Raw genomic sequence first — 27,508 nt, 5'->3', positions numbered from 1 at the left:
GACATGCCTATTTTATGTATCCCTGTAAATCCCACAACTTTTTAGCGATTTTTACATCTTTTTTTCTTTCTCCGAACTGTTTCTTCTCGTTCGACTTGCTGTATGTTTACATTTCGCGATGCCATCAACATGGCCGCCACGTCCCAGAATGCAACGCGGCGCCCAAGCCCATTAAACATAAAATAACTTGTTTCCTTGTTTTGCGCGATTTAGATTACCATTAGATTTCATTTTTTGCTAGTATTAAAAAAAAATCTCCACAAATGGTAAATAGGAGTAACAATTTTGGTGGGTTTAAAAACAAAATAAAACCTATTTCTTTGGAATTGTCATCTGAAGTGAAATGACTGCTGAGGAGGTTTGAGTTGAATCCTCATTAAAAGGGACTGCAAGAGAGAAGAATGATATGGATCATTATTAATGATCCATATCAAGCCTCTGTACAAGACCTTCAGTACAAAATCTCATTTAATTCCACCTTAGCTTTTCCTTTCCTTGAGGATTTTTCTTTAGCATTCCTCAAACATTATTCCAGGCTTTGATACCAAAGCTCTCTGTATAGTTGCTGAATATGAAAATCAATGCTACATTAACATACAAGAGGAAGAGATTACATTTATTTGGAGAAATCATACTGAGCAGTGTTTATAAAAAACAACATTTATTAGTCATGTTCCAATTGACTACTCAACTGAGGATACAGAGACAATACTGAAGACGCTAATGATGAGGGAAAGACGGCAAATCCAACACATACAAGCAAATGGAATGTGGTAAAAAAAAAAAAAAAAAGTTGGCATAAATACAAAACATCTGACAGCACAGCCGTTGCACTTTAGCTAAAAGAAAGATCTAATTTACAACCCTACACCTTGTTTAAAAAGGTCAAGCTACTTGGAGGCAAGGTTCAGTGCTGGAAATCCATACAGTACATGAGTGGGACCCGTAACAACAAACGCCAGAATCGCTGAAGGTCCTCGCCAAGTGAGGTGACGGCCATCACAATTTGAGCTTCTTCTTGCGGCCACGTCCTTCTGAGGACGCATCCTGCTTGCGTTTCTGGGCCTATGGGGAAAGACAGACAAGTCATTAAAAATTCCTCTCCAGTTTCAGAGCTCAATCTTCAGTTTCGCCAGCAGTTACCGAAGATGTGCGAGGGCCCCTCTTCTTCTTCTCTGCTTTCTCTCGCTCTTCCAGCTCCATGTTCTCCCTCTCGATGAGCGTGATCAGTGTGTTACATCTCCTCTGAAGCTCCTGCGGAAACACAACAGTGTCAGGACATTCTGAATGGATGAATATTGTACGATTGCTTGTGATATGGCACACAGCTCACCATGGCCGTGCGGGACTTGAGGAACCAGTCGAAGCGGAACTGGGGCGAGTTGCGTATGCACTGGCGCAGCTCATCGTAAACGCTCTCCTTGTCAAAGCCCAGTTTGTGCAGCATGCAGATGAGAAAGCGATCCTCCTCCTCGGTGTAGTTCTTGCCTTTGTTTGTGCCGTACGAGATCCTGAGCTGATGGAACGGTGCCTTATAACGGCCAATCTGAAGAGGAAACAAGACATTATACCTTCCAATCAGTGCCATTTTAGGATCTTATACTAATATAGTTTGTAAATATTCTGCATTGGATTCTTTCTTCTTCTTTTTTTACTTAAATTTTATTAATTGTGGAGTGGTTTGTTTTATTAGTTATGTTTTTTATCATGTGTATTTATTATATTTAGTTTTTTATAGTTTGTTTTTGTTTTTTTACTTTGGAACTTTCTATTTTAAGGAAAACTGAAAGGTATGGTTTAACATTGATTAAATAATAATAAATGCAAAGCAGCATACTAGAATAATTTTGATGCCTTAGAATTGTAAATATTTCAGTATAATTTATATACGAAAACAGTTTTGTTAATAGTTTGATTAGAACGCTTTATATTGTCACTTTAAATGGTTAAGTTTCACTAATTTTGTTGGGTGCTTTCATCAGTTTTTATTTTATGTCTATAGTATTAATTTGTATTAATTAGTTTTAGTTTATTTAGTTTTAGTTAATTTAGGATGTAAACTAAATGAAATGATTATACTACCTGAGATATGTATACATTTCTTTTTAGTTTATTTTAAATAACAGAAAAGGTTTAGTTTTAGCTAACTATGACATCCCTGCTCTGAACTATAAATCCTGGTAACACTTTATATTTATAATATAAATGTATAATATTCATAATTGTTTACAGTGTCCTTGTTACATGTACTTACTAGTAATAACAGTAAATTATGTATAAAGACATGCAACTAACCCTAAACCAGATCCTAACACTAAAGTCAGTTTCTCTGGACTTAAATGTATAACTAACTCTCTGTAACAAGGTCACCTTCAAATAAAACCGAACCTAAACTCTTTGCTGAGAAAAGGATGGCGAGGGTGGCTCACTTTAGAGTCCAGTGCTTTCTTGATGCTGATCCTCCTCTGGATTCGGGCCTCTCCTCTCTCGATCTGAGCCATGATTTTCTCAATGTCCTGCAGCTCATTGCAGCGCTCCCAGAACACAGCTGCACACAAGCATCAAACACATCTTAATCACACACTTCCTGTATACAGTTGAGCAGTGAGCTGATGGAGCCGTATAGTGACCTACCAGAATATTCCATGACCTCCTCGGGGGTTTTGCCCTCGACCTCACGGGCGATGTTCTCGATGTCGTCTCTTCCCCACTTCTCATTGGCCTTGATGAACTGATTGAAGTCACGCTTGGTCCAGATAGTAAAGCCCTGAGTACAGAAGACACACTGACATGAGCTGCTGCACAAACTTCACCTCATGGTTTCTAGAAGATCGAAACATTTGAATTCAGGCTATGATTTCTCAAACGGTCACATGAATGATGTACCTGTGAGAGGAGGTTCTCCTTCTCCTCCAGCTCTTCTTCATTAAGTGGTTCAGCTTCGTCGATCTTGGCCTGTTCCTCTTTCTGCATTTGGGCCGAGTTGGGCAGATCAGGGTTTCTTGGCACCTGTTAGTCCAGTGACATCATGCAATGGAAAATTTAGTAGGGATAATAGTTTCTGAAGAGTTTTTACACCATTATTCACCACTTCATTGTACTGCATGTTAATATTTGAACATACTGAATGTTAAAATCACCATGAACCTTCATTTGCAGTCCTTTCTACTTGTGTAATGTTCCATATTTCTAATTTAGATTTACACAGAGCGTGCACCAAGTACACTACCATTCAAAAGTTTGGGGTGCAAGAAATTAATACTTTTTTCAGCAAGGGTGTATTAAATTGATCAAAGGTGGCAGTAAAGACTTTTTTAATGTTACAAAAGATTTCTGTTTCAAATAAAAGCTGTTCTTTTGAATGTCCTATTTATCACAGATTCAGCATAATAGACAGATAATGAGACAATGGAGACTGGAGGAATGATGCTCAAAATTCAGCTTTGCATCACAAATAAAATGCACGTTATTTTAACATGCATTAAATTCACAGTATTACTGTAGTTTTGATAAAAAATGTAGCCATGGTGAGCATGAGAGACAAAACCCCCCAAAAAATAAAAAATAAAAATCACATTTTTGAACAAGAGAGTAAAACGTGTCAATTCTGTGGACCCCAACATGGAGCTCAAATGTAGACAAACCTTGTAGCCGATAGTCTTCCTGTAATACAGGATCTCTTTCTCCAGCAGCTCAAAAAGCCGAGGGGGAAAGAACTGGAAGTCTTGAACATTGGGCTGTTTGGGAGGACGGGGAGCCTGAGGAACAGGAGAAAACAGCCTTAAAACAGCTCTAGGGTTTCTAATTCAGGCGTAAGGGGTTAATAATACCTTTGGTGCTTTGGGCTCGCTGACACGCAGGGCCTCTCTGAAGTAAGCATCCACAGCGTAGTTGGCCTTGCGCTCTCTCTTGGGTGGCTCAATCCAGTTAGTGATGACCTGAGGAGGTCAGTTCAGATAAGTCTACCATTTTCAACACTACACTATAATGAGAAGTACTGGTTGAGATTTGATTGGTGATGCATTACCTTCTTCTTTTCTCTGTAGTCTTCACCCTCAAAGTTGTACACGCTGTTCTCCGTGTCCATGGTGAAGTTCCTCAGCGAGCTTTCTCCAAGATTGGCCAACTTCTCCTTCATCTCCATCGTCTAAAATAACCATTAGTCATGAAGAGCACTTCTCCAAATTAACCGTTTCATTCTTCTTACACTTCAGTTCAGCTCTGTGAAGTAATTGCTCTAGATGGGGTCCTACCTTCTTCTCTCCTCTCTCCAAGATGGCATCGATGTCTTCATCGGTGATCTCGCTCTCCTTGGAGGCGAACACATGAGTGGCACCATGTCGAATGATGGACAACATCTCGTCTTTGCCCAGTTTGCTCGTGTTGGGATCGACCAGCCTGCCTGTTGGGAAACAACGGTATTAACTATACTAATGAAAAAAAGAACAATCCCATGAATTAGAAAAATGTGAAAATTCATCAGAAAAATTGTGACAAATAACATGTCAAATATATTTTATAAAATTATTAAAGTAGCTTTCACTTGTTTCACATCTTACCTTGTTGAATGACAATAGAGTCTAAGCGGAGCTTCATTTCTGCACGTTCCACGATTCTTTCCTCCACTGTATTTTCGGTGATAAAGCGGAACACGCGCACCTGTTTCTTTTGACCAATCCTGTGGGCACGATCCTGAACAGGGAAAATCCAATGAAATAAATTAACACTTCATTCCAGAAGAGGTCTGATGCAGCACTTCTGGCAGAGGAAGAAAAACAATACGCTACACGAGTCTAGACATCAAAACAACAACACAGAAAATCAATCAATCAGTGCATAGTGACCATAGCCTGAAGATCCACTTGAGGATTCCAGTCCGAGTCGTAGATGATGACGACGTCAGCGGTCGCCAGATTGATCCCGAGACCTCCTGCTCTGGTGCTCAACATGAACAGAAACTTGGAGCTGTTGGGCTCGTTGAAGGCGTTGATGGAGATCTGAAGAAGGTTACAGACTCATTCGTTTATCACTGAGCTCTTCAGTTATGACAGAAGGCCAATTCAATCACGCTCTCACCTGTCGCTCCTCGTGAGGAGTCTGTCCATCGAGACGGCAGTAACCGTAGTTGCGCCACATACAGTAATCCTCCAGAATGTCCAGCACCCTGGTCATCTGACTGAAGATCAGCACACGGGAACCTGCAGGAAGAAAACAAAACGAGCCATGTTAAAAACAACATGACGGGACAATTTACCGTTATCCCCCGTGAAGCATGTCGGATGGTCACCTTGTTCTTTGAGCTTGGGCAGAAGCTTGTCCAGTACCACCATCTTTCCGCTGTTGACCACCAGGTGGAGGTCGGTGGTGTAGGGCGGGCCGGGCTCCGCTCCGTCGAACAAGTAAGGGTGGTTGCAGCACTTCCTGAGCTGCATCAGTACGTTCAACAGACGCATTTTATCCATCTTCCCAGCAGAGTTCAGAATGTCAATATCCTTCATCAAAATCTTGGTGTACCTAAAGGGAAATTATAACAGCTCATTATTTACTTTGAGCTATTTATCTAAAAAATGCCTGGTAAACCAACCTAGAAAGACATTTCAGACATACATCAGTATTAATAATATTTACCATTCTCTCTGCATCTTGCTGAGCCCAATATACATCTTGATTTCCTTTTTGGGGAGGAGAGACTTCTCCACATCGGCTTTGATACGCCTCAGCAGGAATGGACGGAGTACCTTTACCATCAGGAGATTTGTCAGTTACAAGTTTAATGTATTTTATATAGATAGATGGATACATGGACAGTTTTTTTTTTCTTTTCAAAAATCTAGTTTTTTTAAATTATCATATTTTTGTGTTTTATTGTGTTAGTTAGCTGTATTTATTAGTTATTTTTTACCTAATCAAAATAACCTGACTGCAGTATGATTGAGATTAATTGCATGCACAATGAAAAAAAAAAAAAAAAAAAAAAAAAAAAAACATTTTTATTAACATTCTCAATATTTTAAATAAATACTTCATATTAAAAAATAAAAAAATAAATGCATGTTTGGCGTGAATCTATTATCACTTTAAATGTTTTTATTAACATTCTTAATATATTAAATACAAATGTATAAAATATATAAAGATACATTTGAAAGGTTTAATTTACTTTTCTTTTTTTTTTTTTTTTTACAATTTAGCATTCATATAGCATTCAAATCAAGCCTGTTTAAGGACCATATGCTTATATTTCTCAATCCAAAAATTACTGTATATTTTCAAAATATATTGTCACACTTGATCAAGCTATAAATCTCTACATACTGTAGTAGTCAAAGGACAATGTACTCACAGTATGCAGACGCTCCACCAGTTTCGTGTCTCCCAGACAGTTATTGGTGTCAAACCAGGAATCAAAATCCTGCACAAAAGGAAAAGACAAATTGGCGTTCATTACAGGGAATTTCAAAAGCATATACAGCCTTCACACCATGTACTTATGCCAGAGTTCTTGTGGCAATATGAAAGACTGAAGTGGCACCTCTGAGGAGTTGAAGACGTCAGGCAGCAGGAAGTTCAGCAGCGCCCAAAGCTCGTGAAGGTTGTTCTGTAGTGGGGTTCCAGTCAGCAGCAATCGATTCGTGGTCTTGAACTCTCTCACAATCTCTGAAAGCTGAGAGAACAAACTTTACTAGGTTACTCTTAGACTAAAGGAAACCAGGGACTCGCAATCAATCACACATGCTGAAGATGGATGCAACTGCCAACCTTTGATTTCTCATTCTTGATACGGTGAGCCTCATCAATAACCAGGTATCTCCAGTTGAACTTTTTGAAGACGGCCCTCTCGATGATAACCATCTCATAGGAAGTCACGCACACATCCCACTCGCCTGGCAGCAGCGTGTCACGGACAAAAGCCGTCTGCAACCAGAAGTCTTATTAGATGGGACAGTTTATGATAGTTTAAACTCTACATAATAAGACCCCAGGAATCCCTGCTTACTCGTTCATCCCGGTCACCGATGAGGCAGACAGCTCTTAGAGAGGGAACCCAACGCTTGAACTCGTTCATCCAGTTATACAGGGTGGATTTGGGCACCAGAACCATGTGAGGTCCAGGAATGTTTCTATAATGCTTCATGTAGCCCAACAGAGAGATGGTCTGTAGAGTCTTACCAAGACCCTGATGGGACAAGAGAGAGAGACATGAAGTGTGAGCCATTTGTAATGGGCACAGATTTAAACCAATTTCTGAGTGCTGAAATTTTATAACTATAAAAAAAAAGAAAAGTGGACTATGGGAGTTTCCATAACTTGAAGAGGCTTGGAATCCACCTCTTAAATGCAAAACGATTATATATTTCTTCATTTACTATTAAGAGGAGAATAAATCGATGAGTGTAGGGAGTCATACCATTTCGTCAGCAAGGATCCCGTTGATTCCGTTCTCATAGAGGGAAATGAGCCAGTTCAGTCCACGCACTTGGTAGTCTCTCAGTTTGCCATTTTTCACATCTGTTAATAAACGTTCATTGGGGACAATAAGCTTTCCTTAATTACCAAGAGGCCTTTGACCTCATTTCATATAAGATCACGGTTCTAAGTGTTTATAAAAGAGATTCAGGGTTTTAGTGTGCGTTTAACTCACAGGAAGGTGAATCATCAAAACGTGTGCAAACGCTGGTGGCCTTGCTGTTTTCATTCAGCAGCTCCTCATCCTCCTCCTGCTCAGTCCGACGGTGGCGGTTACTAAAAAACAACAGAATTAAACAGATAATAAGTGCACTACATAGAGCAGCATGATTTACAGGGAAACAAAATCTACCGTATTTTCCGGACTATAAGTCGCACTTTTTTTCATAGTTTGGCTTATCCTGCGACTTATAGTCAGGTGCGACATATTTCTCTAAATTAATTTGACATGAACCAAGAGAAAACATTACCGTCTAGAGCCAGGAGAGGGCGCTCTATGCTGCTCAGTTCTCCTGTAGTCTACCTCTAAAAAACATAGAGCGCCCTCTCGTGGCTGTAGACGGTAATGTTTTCTATTGGTTCTTGGTTCTAAAATAAATGCGACTTATAGTCCAGTGCGACGTATATGTGTTTTTTTCCTCATCATGACGTATTTTTGAACTGATGCGACTTATACTCATGTGCAACTTATAGTCCGAAAAATATGGTAATTATAAATCTAAACTGTGACTTAAAAAAAAAAAAAAAGGAAAAACTACAAGTTTTCCTCTGCTCGTCTGCAGGGATGCACAATTTGGACACAAATTTAAAATTCAACCCACCGAATGTATATTCGAATAATTGAATAGTCTGATCCAGCCCTAATTAACAGGACTTTAATACTAATATAATTACTAAATAAAAATATTACTAAAGAGAAATTACATAAAGATATAACACTAACACAAGATACAAAACCAAGTACAAGAAGAAAAAAAAAAAAGCATAATATTTTGCTGTTAAACTGCATTCAAATTGAAATTACAGTCAGTCACTCTAGGAAACAAAAGGGTTCCCTCAAGTAGCTTTCCTATTATTTCGCTCCATGGAAAATGTACTTTTAATAACATATGAAGTTGTTAAACATCTAGATCACTGGCAGCATGATCTTTATGGAGAAAACGTCTGCTGGAACAGTGTGGACAAACTCACTCTCCAGCAGAGAGCAGGTTCTGCTTCTCATCTTTTTTTATGCGAGGGCGGCCAGGCTTCATCTTTAGAGGTGAAGTTGGGGTCTTCTGGGCAGCTGGTTGGATGAAATGAGCAAACACTTCAGTTTGCTTCAGGAGGTACTCAAATCTGTTGGTCCGGTCTGTTTTCTGTTGAAACGAAGCAGAAGTCAACAATACACACAACTTTGTCTCTACTTACGGATCAACATTCTTGTATAACCAGCTTATGCACTTTATACCTCAATTAACTTAGATTTTTTTTTATGGAAGGCTTAATGCATTACCACTTTTTCTTCATATCCACCCGGCTGGTCTTTTTCCTTGGCCAAGGGAGGCGATGACGACTGCGCTTCACTATCCATTGCTGTATCCGATGCTTCATCTTGACCGCTTTCTGAAGCATCGTCCTTAAAGAGAAATAATATAACTAATTCTTGAACTGCAAGAAAAATGACAATTTACTTAAGACAAAATTGATGGACACTGGACAGCATCTTTTTTTGTTGTTGTTGATATTTCCCAAGTGACAGTCTTTCGTACATATTGTCATATACTTTAATTCAATTTACAGCACTTGAGATTTATAAAATTAGGGTCACATTTATAAATAATTAAAAATAAATATGCACAGATGAACCATTCACAATAAGATCTCCAACATGCACATGAAAATTAGTGAATTTTCATTGCATGCCGACTTTAAAGGTCAGCAGTGATATTTCACTCAAGAAGCATTCTATTGGACAATATTTTGGATACGCCCACTAGGGCACAATTACGTCATTAGTATTTTAAATCCGTTTTCAATAAGATAAACATACATTTTATATTCGTGTGTTCTAGTTTAATGATGTACAAATGACCTCAAACTATCGACACGTTAGGTAACGCGATTTCAATTTAATAACGCGGTTACTGAAAGCAGTACAGTGGTTTAAAATACGCCTAAACGACAAGATAGTAAGCATTAAAGTACGTCTAATAAATGTCATTGTGCGGTGAATTTTGTGGCATCTCATCCTTCCGACGGCGGGTAATTCCATGTTTAGGGTCACACAACAGGAACGTCATATGAAAACCCACAGAACGGAACTTTTATTTTGAATAAAGTCTACAATACGAAGAAGTGCAAATGGATAACTGAAGCTCAAGCCATAAAAATGTACTTCCCAGACCAACACGGCGAATCATTGTTAATTTAATAAAGTGCCGCTTTAAAAAGTAGCAGAATAACAACACTATTCATGTCCAGTTTATTTAGACGATAACAACACATCGTCACTTTCCATCTGTCTGACTCCATCCAGATTATAAAGTGATCAGATGTTGTTATGAGTGTGAAAATGGTCGCCGATCTGCTAATCTATTCATCTGAGCCGGAACAATACATGCTAACAAAAACTTTCAGCTAACGTTACTCTTCAGAGAGCCGCGATCGGATGGTTCGTCGTCTCCTAGTCTCCAGCTTCATCAGTCTGTGTTTAAAGTCCCAGGTGAACTGGGGTGTAACTTAATTATTAGTGGGAGATGATGGGGAAGAAGCGCTCACCTCCGCCGGACCGGCCGAGTCGAGTTGGCTCGGCTCTTCTTCCCGCTGCTGCTCCATGCTGCTCTCGGTTTGAGACATGATGGTCTGCTAATTCCGTTGTTTCACTATGGACACGGGTAATTCCGTTCAAAACAGGTCCGAAAAGCCGAAAAGGTGTATAGGTTTGATTGGGAAGTTTCAAAATATTGCCCAGATAGAGCAAGCTCACCACGAGTCATTCACGGCCCCCGGCTTTTCTGTTGACACTGTTCCCGCAAAACGGGCCCGGTCACAACCTATCGCGAGATTTCAGACGCGCGTGACGTCATTCGTACGCTAAAAAGGAACTGCGAATCAAATTGCGCGTAACATTTGTCTATAAAAAAACAAAAAAATATATATTTCTTTTTCAGAAAAGTAAACTTTCATGCATGCATGAAAGCATTTTATGCATTTTATTCATACATTTTATGTTATTTATAAGATGATCTCATGCCTTTTTTTATTATTATTATTATTTTCATGCAGCTTTTATGTTCTCATACATTTTTATTAATGTATTAATTATTTTATAAAAAATAATTTTATTAATTTTCTTCTTATAATTTTTTTAAATATTTTTTTTACCTGTATTATTGTTTCTTTGTTGTAGTTTATATTTGTCCAATACCTCTATATTATATGTTGGAAATCAATAATTTCTTTTTAAATAATCAGATTGTGCGTTTATATTATATCTTACACAATTTTACATTCCAAATTTGTTTCAAAGAAAATATCTTTTTTATATATATATATCTATATATATACATAAAGATGTTGATAGATATTTGAACTCTTTAAAAAATAAGTCTCAAAATGCATTTGCAATACCTCAAAAGTGTACGTTTTAGTACAATTAATACAATAATCATCGTATAAATATATTGTTTAAAATATTTTGTTTGTCTTTAGTCCTGTAAATGTTGTCTTTGCTGTTCATTTTTGGCTGAAAAATGAAGAAGAAAAAATCAATACGTGCCACATATCTCTTGAGACCATCCATTTATAAAAAAATAAAAAAAAAATAAAAAATTGGCAAATCTATTTATCTAAGAAAAAAATGGGGTATGTGTGTTGTTGTTTAGGAATGTTCATTTTTTTAAGAATAAATATATTTTACTGTTGCCAAAATTACATACTGAGCCTTATTTAGTAAACAAAACAAAATAAAACATACTATTGTTTTTTAAAAAATAAAAAGTTAAAAGTTTATCTCAGCAGTTCTTACAACTATTAAAATGAATAGAGTTTAACGCTGTTAACGGTTACAAATTATTTTAGTAGTGTGTTGATAGAATATCTATTTACATTGTAGCACTTTTTTAATGTGCATATTTTTTTAAATATATATGTGCATATTTTAAAAAATATTTGTCTTAATTCGTGTAAATGTTAATTTTGTTGCCAAATTAAAAAGAAAAATCAATATGTGCATATCTTGGAAACGGTACTTATATATTGGGTTGTGCACTGTTTTTAGGAATGTTAATTTTGTTGAGAAGAAATATATATTACTGTTGCCAAAATGAGTAAACAAAACAAACTAAAAATTGTAAAAGTTTTTTTAAGTAAATCAAACTGCATATGCAAATTCATATTCAAAAAAGAATACGGTTTAAAGCTGTTAAATGGTTGTACATTGTAAGTACTTTGAAGAATGCTGTAATAATACCATTATGTTGTTGTTGTTGTTTTTTCTTAATTATTTTCCCAGTTTCCTCATTCACATACCACAATGGTATATTTACTAGTAAATAAATGCAATGGAATGGAATGTGAACAGGACTCCCTTCCTAAGAGGAGTTATACCATCATTAGAATTCAATTTCCTATATCAATTTATTATTATTATTTTTTGTATGGTTAACAGGATTCCAAAATACACAAGGTATAGACTCCTGTAGTGTGTTTACAGCATCACTCGCGCGCGCGCGGCGTCTCGCGCAGCAGAATCAATCCAGATCATTTGAACACAGACACATGTTCCATTTTCAGGTAAATGTTGTATTTCTTAAACAGGTGCACGTCGAAACTGCTCTTTTCAAACAGATTTAATCTGGCAAGTGCTGTTTGGAATATTTAAATGTTGATTGAAAATTGCGGCTTTGTTTATCGACACTACAGTTAGCGAGCTAAATGTGTTTGTGAGGCCTAGCCATCACTTTCCTCTGGTGCTGATATTGAACAAGATGTAAAAGTTTCATGAAATCTATTACAGCCGAATGTCCTCAGCGAATACCTACTGTTTTGAGTTGAGTGTGGCCCAGATGTGTGTTATTAAACCTTTGGCCTTGTTAGCATGTTAGCGAGGCTGTGCTAGCACGTCAACTAAACGCACTGGGATCGCTTTAACTCACAAAGCTTTTTTATGTATTTCGTCACTCTAAGAAAGATGTTTAGAGGGCGAAAGGGTTTCTGTAAGATTTTTTTTTTTTTTGCAGTTTTTTTTTTTTTGTAACATTGATTCTGCACTTAGCAGTTTGCATACTCCGAATTGGGAACATGTATAAACTGCTTCTAGGAGTGATGCATCTTTTTAGTTGTTAAAAAATCTAAAATAATCAAGATTAAGATGTTCTTTACCACTGATCATGTTAGTTTTCGGTGTGCACAAGGACAATATTTGACCTCTGCATATGGCTACAGCATCATCTTTCCTTAAGACCCCTGTTTTCCTCCTCCTTAAGTTAGATCCCCCTAATTTATGACATGCTGAAAATGTATATATGTGTTATTTTGCAGTCTTTTGAGGATGACTGCACCCTGGAGGAGGAAGGGTTGGTAGAGGAAGAAGATGAAATTGACCAGTTCAATGATGACACTTTCGGTGCAGGGGCAATCGGTAAGGTTTTTGGACTTATAATGCTTCAATAGGTTTTGAACGTTTATGTTCATGCACTCATCTGTATTAAGCTATTACCGTTCCGAAACCGGTTTGAGTAGAAAAAAATACTGGTTAATAACTTTGCCAATAATGAATAAAGTACAGCATTTTCTTTAATCAAAAAGAAAGAAAAAAAACACTAGTGTCTTGATCAGGTAGCCCATCTTGCATCATCCTTTCTAGATGTTGACCAAATGTATTAAACAACAGAAAAACCTGTCAATGCTTTAAAGACATTAAAGTCATTTTTCAAGATATTTAAAAATGTTTTCAGCATGCATTAAAAAAAAAAACACTACTCCTTTAAGTGTTTTGAGGGGGGGGGGGACACCCTAAATTAGTAGGCTGTACATTGTATTTTATTATTAAATTCAGAAATAATTTATTTTGCCCAGAGAAAAATGTTGGATCATGCAACTCATTGTGTCTGTGCAGTTAATCAATAAACCAAAGGTATCTACCATTTTAATGCTATTTCTGATATGCAGATGGCTTTAAAATAATAAAAAATTGTCCAATAAATATCAGCGATTGGTACATGTATCCCTAGTCATAGAAAATGAGCCATAAAAGGTGCATATATTTTGTCTCAAGGTAATGTTACATTGAAAAAATGCTTTCTGACTATTCTTTAATACGCAATTCAAGTTTATTTTGTATAGCGCTTTTTACGATGCAAATCAACTTTACAGAAAATGAAGTTTCTACAATATTTAGTAGTAGCTTCTCAGTGATGACTGTCAGTTAATGTGCATATTTTCAGAAAAATTCATACAAGACGTAGTCAACCAGACGATGAACACTATTAAGAGCAATTATTAGATGATGCAATCACACTTGTAGCAATATTTGTTAGTTCTGTGTGTTGTGTGTATAATGTCTCAGACATTGTAGTACATCTAAGTCACTCTGGCATATCAGATTGTAACATCAGCTCATATGTTTTCCTCTGTAGATGATGATTGGCAGGAGGAGCACGCCCGGCTCGCAGAGCTTGATGAGCAGGTACGAGACGGACCACATGGAGCGGGCGACGCCTCCTCCGTTGACCTCCCTCTCGCAGGCGGCAGTGCCCACTCTTCGGCCCTCCCTCAACCCTCCTCTTCCTCCCGGCTTTACCCTGACATAGATGAACGGGGTGGCGATGACCTGGCGGAGTCGCTGACTCGGCTCATCTTGGGCTCGGATCCTGCTATCGCTGGAGTGGGCACCGCCAGGTCAGACAGACCTCACCTTCCTCCGATGCTGTCCGGTCAGGCTCCTCTGCCCTCGGCATTAGCTGGACAGTCTTCTCTGCTGCTGAGCTACCAACAACAGCAGCAGCTCATGCGCAGAGGCCCAGCTCCTCTTCCACAGGTTTGTGTGATCCATCATTCGAAGCCATTTCTGATTTGATTAGATTGCAAGTCTGATTGTTAACATGAAAATGCCATCATCAGGGTGTGGACTGCAGCAGGGCACTTTAACAAACAGGTATTTTAAGGGTGTGGAAATATGATACATGTTTATCACATGTAAAATAGGGCTGCACAATTCATTAAAATAATCAAAAATAGTCTAATTATTGAATTGCAAAGACTGTGATTTAATTAAATATATGTGCTAAACATTTCAAAGTGCAGTGTGTGTGTATGGTACTGTTATGAAGTAATATAATTTCTAAATGGTTTTCCTGAATGCTTTTATACATTAAAATGACAGTAGTAATATTTTTTGTTTAAATTTTTTATTTAGTAATAATCATTTTATTTGTAAGTTTTAATGACAATTTTTATCAGGAAAAACTCAGTTTTTAAAAAAAATAAAAATAAAAGGAATGTCTTATATAAATAAATGATCCAGCAGGTCCTGAAGCCTGGATTTATTAAACAAATGTGCATATTGCCATAGATTTAATAACCAAAAATTACAAATAACTTTATGTTGGAATTTGATGCATGGGTTTTTATTCTTCAGATTCAGTTTTAAGGAATCTACCCTCTCAAGTTTGATCCTTTTTACAATAAAGGGCAGTTAGAATTTGGGATTTGTTTTTTACCTTGTTTTATGTTTAGTCTTCTAGTGTGCACTAAAGTTGATAAAATAGTGTTTAAATATATGTAGGACCCTTCAGGTAATTTTAGTAGCATGCTTGGCTTTATTTTATTATACATCAACAAAAACAATGTGGATTTGTCTTACCTTACTGCTCTAAATATTCAGAATAAATGACCAATATTTCCCTTTTTCTTTCCCCCCCATAGATAAACTCTCACAGTATTTGGGAAAACAGTATGGGCTTCAGTCCTGTTAGTTCTGGACTAGTCGGTCAAAAAGAGGTACAAACATTGTATGTGTGTGTGTATATACTAGCTTTCTCAATCTTACTTAATTGTCTTTCTGTGCTGTTCTCCTAAACTTCTTGATTAACTGCTCAGGACAAAACGCTTATGTCGATTATCAAAGAAGTAGGACTTCCTAATCGGCCTCCTGCACTCAGAGAAGAAGGGCGAGATTTGTCCGAACGGGTTCCGCCTCCTCGCTCCAGCTCACCTGTGATTGGAAGTCCACCTGTAAGGGCTGTACCTATCGGAACACCTCCAAAACAGCCCATGAGTCACATCCACAATCACCAGGTAAGATGTCATTCTTTTATGCTTTAGAATATTTACATTTATTCATTTAGCAGATGTTTTAATCAAAGCGACTTTCAAATGAGGACAACAGAAGCAATCGAAACCAACAAGAGAGCAGTAATATGACAGTGCTATGACAAGTCTCCGTTAGCCAACCATTTATTCAATGCATGAAGTAAAAGTGTTATAAAAACATGGTATTTTTTTCTAAATTAACCCAAGGATTCTTGAGTTTGCATTCAATATTTCTGGGTGATGCAATGGTTTAGATTGAACTTAAGTAGTTCATTGACTGTATGTTTCTTTTTTTCTTCAGAATAATCACCCTTCAGCCGTTCACGTGAGAGCCTCTGTGCCACTGCGCTACCCTCCTCCCTTTCCTGAGCGTCTGTCCCCCAACAACCTCCTCAGCATCGCTGTGAGTCCCAGATCAGTTCACAATCACTCACCTCCAACAGCCTGACAGTGGTGCTATAATACAGTGAAAAAAGCACGCTTCGGTGCCTGTTTGCTCATGCTCGAGGAGGCTCTCTTTAGGGGACATCTAATGTCTAAATGGCTTTTGGGAGGAAAACAATCTGGTATCATATCTATTTTGAAAGTTTTTGAACAGTATTGAAATGACGGACCCACTTTATATTAAGTGGCCTTAACTACTATGTACTTACATTTTAATTAATAATTTAGTACAATGTACTTATTGTGTACATACATGTTTTTACATTGTACTTATATTAAAAAAAAACGACATGTAATTACATCTGTGTTTAATTTCTGTAACTACATTTATAATTACACTGTTGACCCATACTTTACACCTTAACCCACCCTTAAACTTCCCCATACCTCCAACCCTCTCCCTAACCTTACCCCTATCCCACCTCAATAGCAGCAAAAGTGTTTTACAATACAATATGAACACAATAAGTACATTGTACTTATTTTTTATGTAAGTACATAGTAGTTAATGCCACCTAATATAAAGTGGGACGGAAATGACAAGCTATGATAAACCCTTTTCTTGCTCTCTCAGAACTCCCCGTTGTCTCATCCTCCGTTCCCTGCTGGAGTTGGTCCTGTTCTGTCTCAGATACAGAGAGCCCAGCTGCTCAACTCTCAGGTGAGTTTATGATATATAACTTTTAATAAGAGTGGATCTAGAGCTTCCATCGTGTCCTAATCTTGTGCTACGCTCTTCAGATTGGTCAGTTCCCACGTGGTCCAGCTCCCCCATTATTACAGGGAGGTGTCGGGGGTTTCAGGCCGTTCTTTGGGCCGTCTGGTCCTAGAATGGGTCCCCATGGGCCACCTCTTGGCCACGCACCCATCCGACACAACACCACCCACCTCCACCCGCAGCACCGCAGGATGCTCAACCAGAGGATGCAGAACAGAGGCTTGGGGTGGGAACCATCTGTCCTCTCTCCGAATGGCGCCTCACTTTGAAATGCCTCATGTAAATGTTTCTGTGTCTCTCATACGCTCAGTGATCACGTCGGAGGCAGAGGTGTTGGAGACAGGAGAAACCGAGATCCTTACAGCAATCTGATGACACAAAGAGAGAAGGAATGGGTAGCGAGAATACAAATGATGCAACTTCAAAGCACCGATCCGTATCTGGATGACTACTACTACCAGGTAATCACTCTTTTACCCAACTTTTTTAGACTTTTAGACAAGGCTTTAAGACATCAGAGTTTGTTTACCATCTACTTATTTTTTAATTCTGCTGAAGCTTGGATTTATAGTATTTTTAATTTGAGAAACATCATTGTAAAATGTTGTGTAGATATTGCTGGTTCATAGTGGATATTAATTCTTATTTTGCAGAATTATTATGAGAAGATGGAGAAGCGTCAGGAGCGGGACCGAGACACCAGGAAGGAGCACACCACCAAACTCATCACTCCTCAGGTGGCTAAACTGGAGCACACCTATCGGCCAGGTACAAAACAACACTTGGGCAAAATTGCATTAAAAAAATGCCTGTCTTAGCATTCTTATAACTGCAGGCAAACCAAAAATGTCTATTTTGTTGTTATTGATTTAATTGTGCATTTCTGTAAGGTTAATTATTTCAAAATGGTCTGAATTGTTTGTGATTGTGTTTGTTTCACAGTGCAGTTTGCTGGCTCGTTAGGAAAACTGACTGTCTCCAGTGTGAACAATCCAAGGAAAATGATTGATGCCGTGGTGACCTCTCGCAGTGATGATGAGGTCAACTCACTATTCCCTCACCCTTTTACATAGACTATTTTTATAAACCCACTTATGAGGCTGTTTTTGGTTGCTTATGAGTGGACCCATGCAAAAAAAAAACCGAAAGTGACAGATTCTTTCTAGTCCTAGTAATGCATTTTTCTTCATTAATAAAGAGTTCATTAAAAAGGTCCATGTTTTCATGGTACTGTTTCTTTGTACCAGTGTACTTTTTGTCATTTTGCAGGAAAAAAGAGAAAAGCAAGTGTGGAACAAAAGACGGCAAATCCTTTATACTGTGGAGAAGGTGAGAATAGAGTAAAGTGAAGTATTTTTATTATGGCTCAGGTAATTAATTAAAAAAAATATTTATATAATCCTAAAAACTAAGGATTTTTCCTATTAGCTCAGTCAGTTTAGTTGTACAGATTTTTATTTTCCAAACCAATTTTTTTTTTCTGGCCACAACTAAATAAACAAATAGTTATTGTTGTTTAGAAAGTTATTGTAATTAAACCAGTATTCCATTAAATGTACTAACAAGTATAATATATAACACAGTAATAACCTGTATATTTTGTTATGCAGATGTACAGTCTACTATTAGAAGTGCAAGACTTTGAGAAGAAGTTCTTGCAGACCCCTGAGCACCAAAGAGATGCCCTGCTAGAACAGCATAAAACACACACGCTGCAGCTCTACAACTCCCTCCGAGAAAAAGAGTGGGACGACCGGTGAGTGCCACAGGAAGAGCCACACGAGTACAGGCACATGAACTAGCCTAGTTGAGAAATCATCTCATGATCATGTTTTTACATTTAGATTAAGTCATTTAACAAACGCTTTTAGTGACTTAAGTGACTTAAAAATGAGGACAATAGATCCAATCAATATCAACAATAATAATGTAAGTGCTTTGACAAGTTTCCGATGGACTAATGCAGTACGCAAGGATTTTTTAATGTAGTAAAAAAGTAAATAAGCCATTAAAATAGAAATGAAATAGAGAGTGCAAGTGTTAGAGGGTCAAATGAAGATGGAAAAGTTGTGTTTTTAGGTGATTCTTGGAGATGCTTGGATTGAGTTGGGCAGGTCATTCCACCAGGAGGGAACAGTTAATGAAAAAGTCTGTGAAAGTGATTTTGTTCCTTTTTGGTAGCCAGTGCGAATTCATGAACAGAGGTGTGGCATGACAAGAACTTGAACAAGGAGTTGTGTAGCGTGTTGTGTCTTTTCTTATGTTGTTTAAAGCAAAACTGCAGGATTAGCAATGTGGTCTGAGAAATTCAGCTGATTTTGAAGTTAGGGTTGATACACTTAGCTGGATGCTGAAATTGTGATGAAGTGATGGGTTTGTTGAGTGTCATCAGCATAGCAGAGATATGAAAAGCCATGTTTCTGAATGACAGAACCGAGTGATGCCATGTAGACCGAGAAGAGAAGTAGAGCTGTAACTAACAATTATTTTGGTAATCGATTAGTTGGCAGATTATTTTTCCATACGAATCAATTAAGAGGATGAAAAAGCCCAATTCTTTAAAAAAAAATTTTTTTGACAAAACACACTTCCACATTCTGCTCAATGTCCTTCAAACAAACATGCCAACTGAATGATATGAAAACACACAGTGCTTAATTTATTAGCTCACCTGTCATAATAAAGAGAAAACACAAATGGTTTAGGAATCTGTCAAAAAAAATAATAAATCCAAAAATATTATTATTATCACAAACTGAAACAACTAAATAGAATTTCACATAATAACAAAATAATAACAGCTTGCATTATTCCTGGCAGTATGTACTTGATGACTGTAAGTGGGTATGTTAAAAAAAAACAACAACACTATAGCACTTTACAATTTTTTCCTGCCTTTCTTTCATAGCTAAAAATGATTTTGGTAATCACCAATAACTTAGTTTAGAGCAGTTTATTTAAGAAACCATACTTTTAAGCATTGTATAGTAAATAAAGCTTAAATCTCTGCATAGAAAATTGAAATAATTATAAAGATAATGAAAATGAATAAAAACAAACTGTGTTAACCTACAGGTAAGAGATATGTTCTGAAGGAACATACGTTCACTTTGATCACAGTCACGTCTTACTGTCATTTCTTCTGGCTTAGAAGCGTCAGATATTTATATTCAGAAAATTACTTGATGTTATCCCTTTACAATTCCTACTCCCATAACTCTTTCACTATTTTTCAATGCATTTTGTGCATAGAAAGTGCTGTATTTGATGTGACCGGCTTAAGTTGGGCGTTCACTGACTCTAGATAATCGGATTTATTATTTTCATTATCAATAATAATCTGTTTATCGATTAGTTGTTGTTGCCCTGAAGAGAAGTGGTCCAAGTACTGAGCCCTGAGGCACCACTTTAGCTAGATGTTGTGTCTTGGACACCTCACCCCTCCAAGATACCTTGAAGGACCTATCTGATGTCTTTTTTTTTTATATAAACAAGCATGTTAAAACAGCATAGTTTTGTGCATTAGTCAAGAACTGTGCGAAATCACTAATATTTGTATCAAATACTAGAAGTTTTGTGACCGTAACAGACCTACTTCCCACCCTTCTGCAGAGTGAGCGATGAGCAGTGCTTGATGATCATGTCTGTGCGAAAGGGGAAACGCCTCATCTCCAGACTCCTCCCCTTCCTGCCACAGCCCCAGGCTGCTGCTATTGTCATGGGAATAGCCAGGAACCTTCCAGCTCTGGCCAAGAAAGACAAACAAGACCAGGTACAGTCACAGACGAATGGGTCTTTGTACGAAGAGAATGAAATATGTCAAGTTCTATAGGTTGTGACTAGCACTAGGAAAAGTTTTCTCATTTGCATGTTCTCTCTGATAGGTACTGTGTTGGTTGGTAAAGCCAGTGACGACAGTAATCCAGTCCATGTCGAGTACCTCCCTCACTGATCTCCTTCAGGAGCTGCAAGGCAGTGAAGGACAGCTTCCCCTTGTGCTGCAAAATAAGGTATCACTGTCAAATTAGATTTATTTTTTAAATGGCAAACATGCACAGTGCTTTTTGTCAGACTAACCCAATGATGTTTCAGTAATGTCTTTGTTGTGTTTGTCAGTTTGGCGTGACGTTGCTCTATCTGATTCTAAGTGAAGGAGAGAGGATGCAGAGCTCCGATCCCAACTGTCAGTTAATGGACGATAACCGCTGGTGAGCATCTCTCTGTGTATTGTTATCTATTTTCCCTACAGGCATGCTTGGTATTCCACAGTTATTCATGTGTGAAAGTGGCTAGTGTTGGAGTATTTCATCATGATTTGTAGGGCTGGGTTTTGAAACGAATTTTAATCAATTGAATATAGATTATTTTGGATCTATATCAGGTACACATGCCATATTTTAAGGAAAAAAAATATCTGAACTAATTCTGTAAAATATACATGAGTCATTTGGTACGACATACATTACTATAATATTGAAGGTTAATTTTAGTCATATATATTTTTATTATATGGCAAGCTGATAGGAACTCTTGTTAGACATTTTTACATTTCTCTTTCTGATTCTGCATGTTCCTCAGGTTTCAACTGATAAGTATGAGCATAATCATCATAAGTATGAGTAATGAGTTTATGGTCACCGAATATGGTTTTTCTGAGGTAAATGCGACGTTAAGTGACATTGTTTACAAGCCTTATTGATGTCTTTGTGCGGCTGAAACACTGATTGAGCGATGACATGAGACAGGATGTGAATTGTAAAATTGTACTCTGTCTTTTAACTTGCATTCGGAAGTATAGTCATGTTTATTTTGTGCTGAAACTAGTATTAAAGTGGAGGAGATGATCAGTTCACGTCTGTTGAACTGAGGCGCTACAGCCATCTGTCACTTCACATTAAATTATGTAGATATCAGCTCCCCTGCTTTTCAAGATATCGGCATCGGCTGTCAAAAAAACACACATCCGTCTACCGCTAACTGGGATACAATGGACAGAATTCAAAATCGGAGACTTTTTTTTTTTTTTTTTTTCTCATTAAAAGTACCAAAGTACAAAGCTTATTGCGAAAAAAAAAAAATTTATTTTTATTTTTTATTTTTTTGATGGGAGGTAGGACTGCATAATGACAAAAATCGTAATTGTTGATTTATTCTCTTGAAATAATTGCAATTGTTAATTTCAATTGTCACAATTTACACCGAATGATGTTTATACCATTGTTTGATGCAAGTGTATGCCGTATTTTTATCTGAAAATAATCAATCTGAAAAAAACACTAACTAAAAACCTTTTAGTGCTTTTCTATAATATTAAGCCTCAAATGTCAACTATACGTCGGATTGGTTTCATCTTTAAATTGTAATAAAATGTAAAAATATGAATGGTATTATAATGTTAAACAAAATGTAAAACAATGGAAAAACCCTTAAAGCTGCGGTAGGGAACTTTTGACGCTCTAGCGGTTAATAAACAGAACTGCTTGTGTCTTGCGGAAGAACATCGTAGCCGGAACTACTTCTCTCTGTTTATGTCTATGAAGAATCACAAAGGTACTGGGTTACTCCGCCGCGGTACCCCCGAAGCAATCTAAAATAGTCCGAATATAAACACTTATTATAGGTGCACCCTAGTGATTCAGGACAAGCCAAAAACACGGTTTGGAAAATGGATTCATGGTGTACTCGCTTATTATGTTCATTTTTCTACATTTTGAACACAAACAAAGTTACGGACCGCAGCTCTGATTGGTTGTTTATTTACCGGGAGCGATGCAGTTTCTGCAAATGGCAATAGGACACTGGGAGGAGCCAGAGGAGCTTGATTTTTTTCACAGATTATCTGTCTCATATTCTACTGTCAGGACATAATGACAGGTTTAACAAATATGTAAAAAATTTTTTTTTACAAAAGTTCCCTACAGCACCTTTAAGATGACATGCATGTAGAAAGGAAAAAAAACGGAATAACATATGTTCTGTCCATTAACTGAAAACAGGCTAGACTTCTCGATTCTTCGGATTTAAGAATCAATATCTTTCCGTGAATATAAGACTCTCTTTTTCTCTATCTATCTATCTTTTTTTTTTTTTTTTTTTTTCTAACTGTAATGATTTGAGATTTGTCCGATTCTTCAAACCAGTTTTTTCATTCTGTTTGCAGGACTGAGTTGGTGTTCTCTGTGACGCGGGAGCTTCTGAAGGTCCCGTCCTCTGCGCTTTCATCTCCGCTGTTTACTCCTCCAAACCTAGTGTCCCTGTTCTCTCGATACGTGGACCGGCAGAGACTCGAGCTCCTGCAGGAGAAGTTACAGTGAGTTTGTCCTCTAAAACAATAGACAAGACAATAGAAATGATGCTTGTTTACAAACTTTGCAACATTTAAGATATACAGTAGTCAACATTTGAAGTGGATCAAAACCTTTCATCAAAGCTGTCCTAAAACCACAGAGCCTTCTTGTCTTAGGACAAATTTGATCAACTTTTTTGGATCCACTTCAGATGTTGATTACTATATATATCTGTGTATATTTGTGATTTCTGTTATTTTCATTTTTTAATGTAATGAGATTAATGGAAATCACAAAAATGTAATATTAAAAAAACATTTAATTACAAAAAAAGCTGAATTTTTATATATAAAATTATAATTTTTACTTCTTTTACTTAGTATTTTAAATACACACTATATATAACATTGTACTTATACACACAAAATATACCATCAGTTATACACTACTGTTTTAGAGCGATTAACATTTATGTGCATATTAAATGGTAGTTATTCATTTGTATATTTAATATATGCATGCATGCTTGATCAAAGTAAGCATTTTTGCAACTCTGTAATCACAAATATATCATGATTATTCAAATTCGACCAGTCCTAGATTGTTTGCACATAATGTTTGGTTTTTGTGCTTGGTGTAAAGTAGATGTGATCAAATAAAATAAAGGAACGAAAGAAAGATATCAGGTTATTTTAGCCTTTTATTGAGACTGACTTGTCTTCGTTTTCTTTCAGGATCACAGCCGTGTCCAGGTAGAAGTGTCTTCAGATGTGGCAGTTGTTGAGAGACTGGCTGTTAATGTATTTGTGAATGAGCAGTTTTATGTGTGATGTTTTGGAGGGTGAGGTCAGGTCACTTTTCCTTTCACGTTATAAGAGTCACAATAGATAGGAATAATGTTTAAATGGTTATAAACTGTTGTCCATAGGTTTGTCAATAAAGGCGATCAGGTTAATGTATTTTAGCTTCCATTAGGGTCAGCTCTGAACAGCAGAGCCAGGAAAGGGAGGTTTCCCTTTAAAATGGCTCGATCATGACAACATCCAAACTTATTTATAGACACATAGATTTGAGGAGAACTCTGCCATTCATTAATATCTTAACTTTCTTATACACTGCAGCTAGTTGTATGTTTGCAAAAGAGTGACTGTGCAAGTGTGTCTGTGAGTTTAAATGAAGGTTAAAACAAAGGTATTCTTCATTTTTAAAGGTCTTGACATGATGCCTGTGATACACATGAAATTAAAACTTTCTATTATACAAAGGTGTGTTAGTGTTTTGATCTTAGCAGGGTTTCTCACACACCTGGACTTTTCTAAAATGAAAAGTGAACTTCCTCCCAAATCCTCATTACTATTTTGCATTAGATGTATTTTACATACTAATTTCCTTAATTAACATTCTCAAAAAAAAAAAAAATTCTGCAATTTCACACCCAAGAAAACGTATCCTCATCCAACTTCATCTTCAAGAAGAGACAAAAATTACAAATTTACACCACCATCATGAACAAAAATCACATTCTTAATAAATGTATTTGTCCCTTATAGTGATCCTTTCATTGTGCTTTATATTTTTAGGCCTGTGCAGAGTATGCATAGTTTGTAACCTTGAGAGAAGCACCGTGTCATCTCACACACACAGATAAACAGCTGATTCTCTTAAAAGGCATAATTGTTGTCAACAGAGAACATTTCTGTCTCTTTTGTTAAGACCCAACTAAGATTATTCAGTATTGCTGCTCATTTCTTATCTGTCTCCTCTTTCTCCTGACCACTTTATCTGCTTGGTTTGAAGAAACTGTTTGGGCTGTAACAATAAATAGGCTTTAGTTAAATACTATACATCTGTAAGTATTATTGTGGGGGAAGAAATGCTATTTCCCCTTTCTCTTCATAGTGTGCTGAAGCGAATCGATTTGTAATGAGAGCTCGGTTCCTTCAGGTCTTATCAGCAGACTTTCCCGATACACACATTTTTACAGAGCATTCACTTGTGCTGTAAGTGTGTTTTTATAACCCAGATGTTACCTTTCAATAATTTCTCACACAAACTCAGAATATAAATTTAAAGTCATTATGGCTTATCAAGGCTTTTCCCACTATTTAGGTTTCAAAAACCTGGCTATATATATATATTCCGCCACCTCCTATTGGTTAGTGGTGGTCACATGATACATTCATCAAACTTGTTTAAATGTAGCCCTGCCTGTCATATTCTGGAAATCACCCAGAGTTCATAGGGTTATTTAAATTCACTGGTACAATCCAGTGGAAAGCACCAGACCTCATTAGAGTTAAACATACATTAAATACATTAGAGACAAACTGGCTCATTTTTCTTTTTTCAAATGTTTTATTTTTTTGCAAGAATGGCCAGACAGTAATACAGAAACACTGGTTGTTGCAGAGTGCGACAAAAAAGAGAGGGTTTCCTCCACCCTTTTTATCTCTTCCATAGCCTTCAAGCTTATATCTCTTAACAACTGTGCTTTTCCACACATAGTATGAAAGTAAAAAGCACATTCTACTACATCATACTTCTAAGACTCTGGCCCTAATTTAGGGACATGACGATCTACTAGGACATGAACAGGCGTCTTATGGTCTCCCAGTTGCATGCACGAACCCCTTGTCACCCATACATCTCATTCTTTAGGCCCCAAACCATATCTCATTCTGACCTCAAAGCAGTTCTAAGTAAAGCAGGCATTACATAATCATGCAAAATCAATAAAATTTATTTTCCCTCCACACTTTCACAACCATACATCATATTTTTAAGATAATGCCATAATGTTATGATTGTCCCAGAGTAGACATCTTATGTCTTAGCGACTCCCAAATAAATTCAGTTCAGAGTATAGTACAGCTACAGTCACATTTTCGAGATGGTGTATCAGTAGATGTGGAATCATCACTAATTCTCAACAGAACCATCTGTAAATGTTGCTTCTGATACCCAACGCTCTGCAGAAAGTCTTCTAGATTCTGGAATGATTTAATGCTCTTCAGGAGGCCCCTGGAGATATGAAATGTGGCGTATGGGTCAAAGCTTGTCTGATCTTTGTGCGTGGTCACGTAAATTTTCCCAAACCTCCTCTCTCCGTGAGCGGTGACAATGATGCGGTCTGTATTGCTGTCATGCTGGCCGGTGTTGTGTTCCTTGATGTAGTTTGGCAGCATATCAGCTCCTGGTGAATTCAGATTGCCCAGCAGGTAGTAGGAAAACTGCACGTCTGGAAGAAGTTTCCCTTTAGATTTACTGTATCTGTTCTCAAAGAGGTGAAAGCCGAACTCTCCGTTTGCCGGGTTACATGCCAGAAACATGTCATCGTCATTAGTCCAAATACAGTCTTTAGCAAACCAGTACAAGAGCTTGAGTCCATGTCTGGGCCAAGGCTGACCGAATCCACACTCTTCTAGCTGGGATATTGTCATGATTTTTTGCATCTGATGCAAAGACGAAAAGATAAACAATTGTCAATTATTAAATAATAATGCATTCATTGCTTACAAATGTTCAGCTCTGCACAGCCCCCTCTGTACACACATAAAACTCGGGTACGCCACCACATCAAACGTGATACAGAACATTTTAAAGGGTTAAGAGTTTAAGAATCAAAACCTTAGTTAATATTAGACATATTTAGACGAATTCCCTTTATAACAATTCGCCCTGGTTCTAAATTTCTAACCTTTATTAAAGGAGAGCTAACTAATGACAGTATGTAGCGTGCTTAAAGTCAAACAGCAGAAAGTGGTAACACTTTAGAATAAGGTTCTATTAGTTAATGTTAGTTAATGTATTAATTAACATGAAAAACAATGAATAATACATTTATTACTGTATTTATTCATCTTCGTTAATGTTAGTTAATGAAAATACAGTTATTCATTGTTAGTTCATGGTAATTCACAGTGCATTAACTAATGTTAACAAGCACAACTTTTGATTGAAATAATGAATTAGTAAATGTTGAAATTAACATGAACTAAGACTTATAAATGCTGTAGAAGGATTGTTCTTGCTTAGTTCATGTTAACGAAGGTAGTTAACTAACATTAACTAATGGAACCTTATTCTAAAGTGTTACCCAGAAAGTTACAGCCGAAATAATAAAAAGAATAATAAAACCCAAAGGCTTCTGTACCTCTTTTTTTTCTCCAATATAGTTGTAGTTGCAGAAATGTCTTCAGTGGTGTTGTTTTGCTGGCCGCAGCAGGAGTGAAGTAGAGGAAGGAGGGAAGGTCATTTGGGGCAAATGCAAGCGAAAGCGGGTGTGTCTTTTTCTTAG

The 27,508-nt window shown here is 37.1% G+C and overlaps 2 protein-coding genes across 3 annotated transcripts; one reads left to right on the top strand and one right to left on the bottom strand.

Annotated features, from left to right (window-relative positions):
- Positions 1 to 644: 644 nt before the first annotated feature.
- On the bottom strand, positions 645 to 10,523 carry LOC127949268 (SWI/SNF-related matrix-associated actin-dependent regulator of chromatin subfamily A member 5). 2 transcript variants are annotated; one of them, XM_052546320.1, is made up of 25 exons: positions 10,436 to 10,523; positions 10,228 to 10,331; positions 8,963 to 9,085; positions 8,659 to 8,825; positions 7,643 to 7,743; positions 7,409 to 7,509; positions 6,998 to 7,177; positions 6,760 to 6,915; positions 6,533 to 6,664; positions 6,344 to 6,412; positions 5,629 to 5,738; positions 5,288 to 5,514; positions 5,077 to 5,198; positions 4,845 to 4,997; positions 4,560 to 4,692; positions 4,254 to 4,402; positions 4,028 to 4,147; positions 3,831 to 3,938; positions 3,645 to 3,758; positions 2,887 to 3,009; positions 2,635 to 2,767; positions 2,430 to 2,548; positions 1,334 to 1,546; positions 1,144 to 1,254; positions 645 to 1,065 (listed from the first exon to the last, which is right to left on the bottom strand). In XM_052546320.1, exons 2-25 carry the CDS (start codon positions 10,303 to 10,305, stop codon positions 1,000 to 1,002), a joined length of 3,108 nt encoding a protein of 1,035 aa, XP_052402280.1. In that variant the 5' UTR covers positions 10,306 to 10,331; positions 10,436 to 10,523; the 3' UTR covers positions 645 to 999. The 2 variants fall into 2 exon arrangements, with proteins under 2 accessions (XP_052402280.1, XP_052402279.1); XM_052546319.1 differs by having other exon boundaries at positions 10,228 to 10,495.
- Positions 10,524 to 12,042: 1,519 nt separating this feature from the next.
- On the top strand, positions 12,043 to 24,475 carry LOC127949179 (protein PAT1 homolog 1). The gene is made up of 18 exons (XM_052546172.1): positions 12,043 to 12,243; positions 12,991 to 13,090; positions 14,088 to 14,488; positions 15,376 to 15,450; positions 15,550 to 15,747; positions 16,064 to 16,165; positions 16,781 to 16,867; positions 16,948 to 17,150; positions 17,235 to 17,385; positions 17,578 to 17,692; positions 17,867 to 17,964; positions 18,194 to 18,253; positions 18,535 to 18,680; positions 20,537 to 20,696; positions 20,809 to 20,934; positions 21,041 to 21,132; positions 23,085 to 23,234; positions 23,946 to 24,475. Exons 1-18 carry the CDS (start codon positions 12,229 to 12,231, stop codon positions 23,965 to 23,967), a joined length of 2,301 nt encoding a protein of 766 aa, XP_052402132.1. The 5' UTR covers positions 12,043 to 12,228; the 3' UTR covers positions 23,968 to 24,475.
- Positions 24,476 to 27,508: the final 3,033 nt, after the last annotated feature.

Source organism: Carassius gibelio, chromosome B1 (genome assembly GCF_023724105.1).
Source record: "Carassius gibelio isolate Cgi1373 ecotype wild population from Czech Republic chromosome B1, carGib1.2-hapl.c, whole genome shotgun sequence".
NCBI lineage: Eukaryota > Metazoa > Chordata > Actinopteri > Cypriniformes > Cyprinidae > Carassius > Carassius gibelio.
This window is presented reverse-complemented; position numbering and strand designations above follow the sequence as displayed.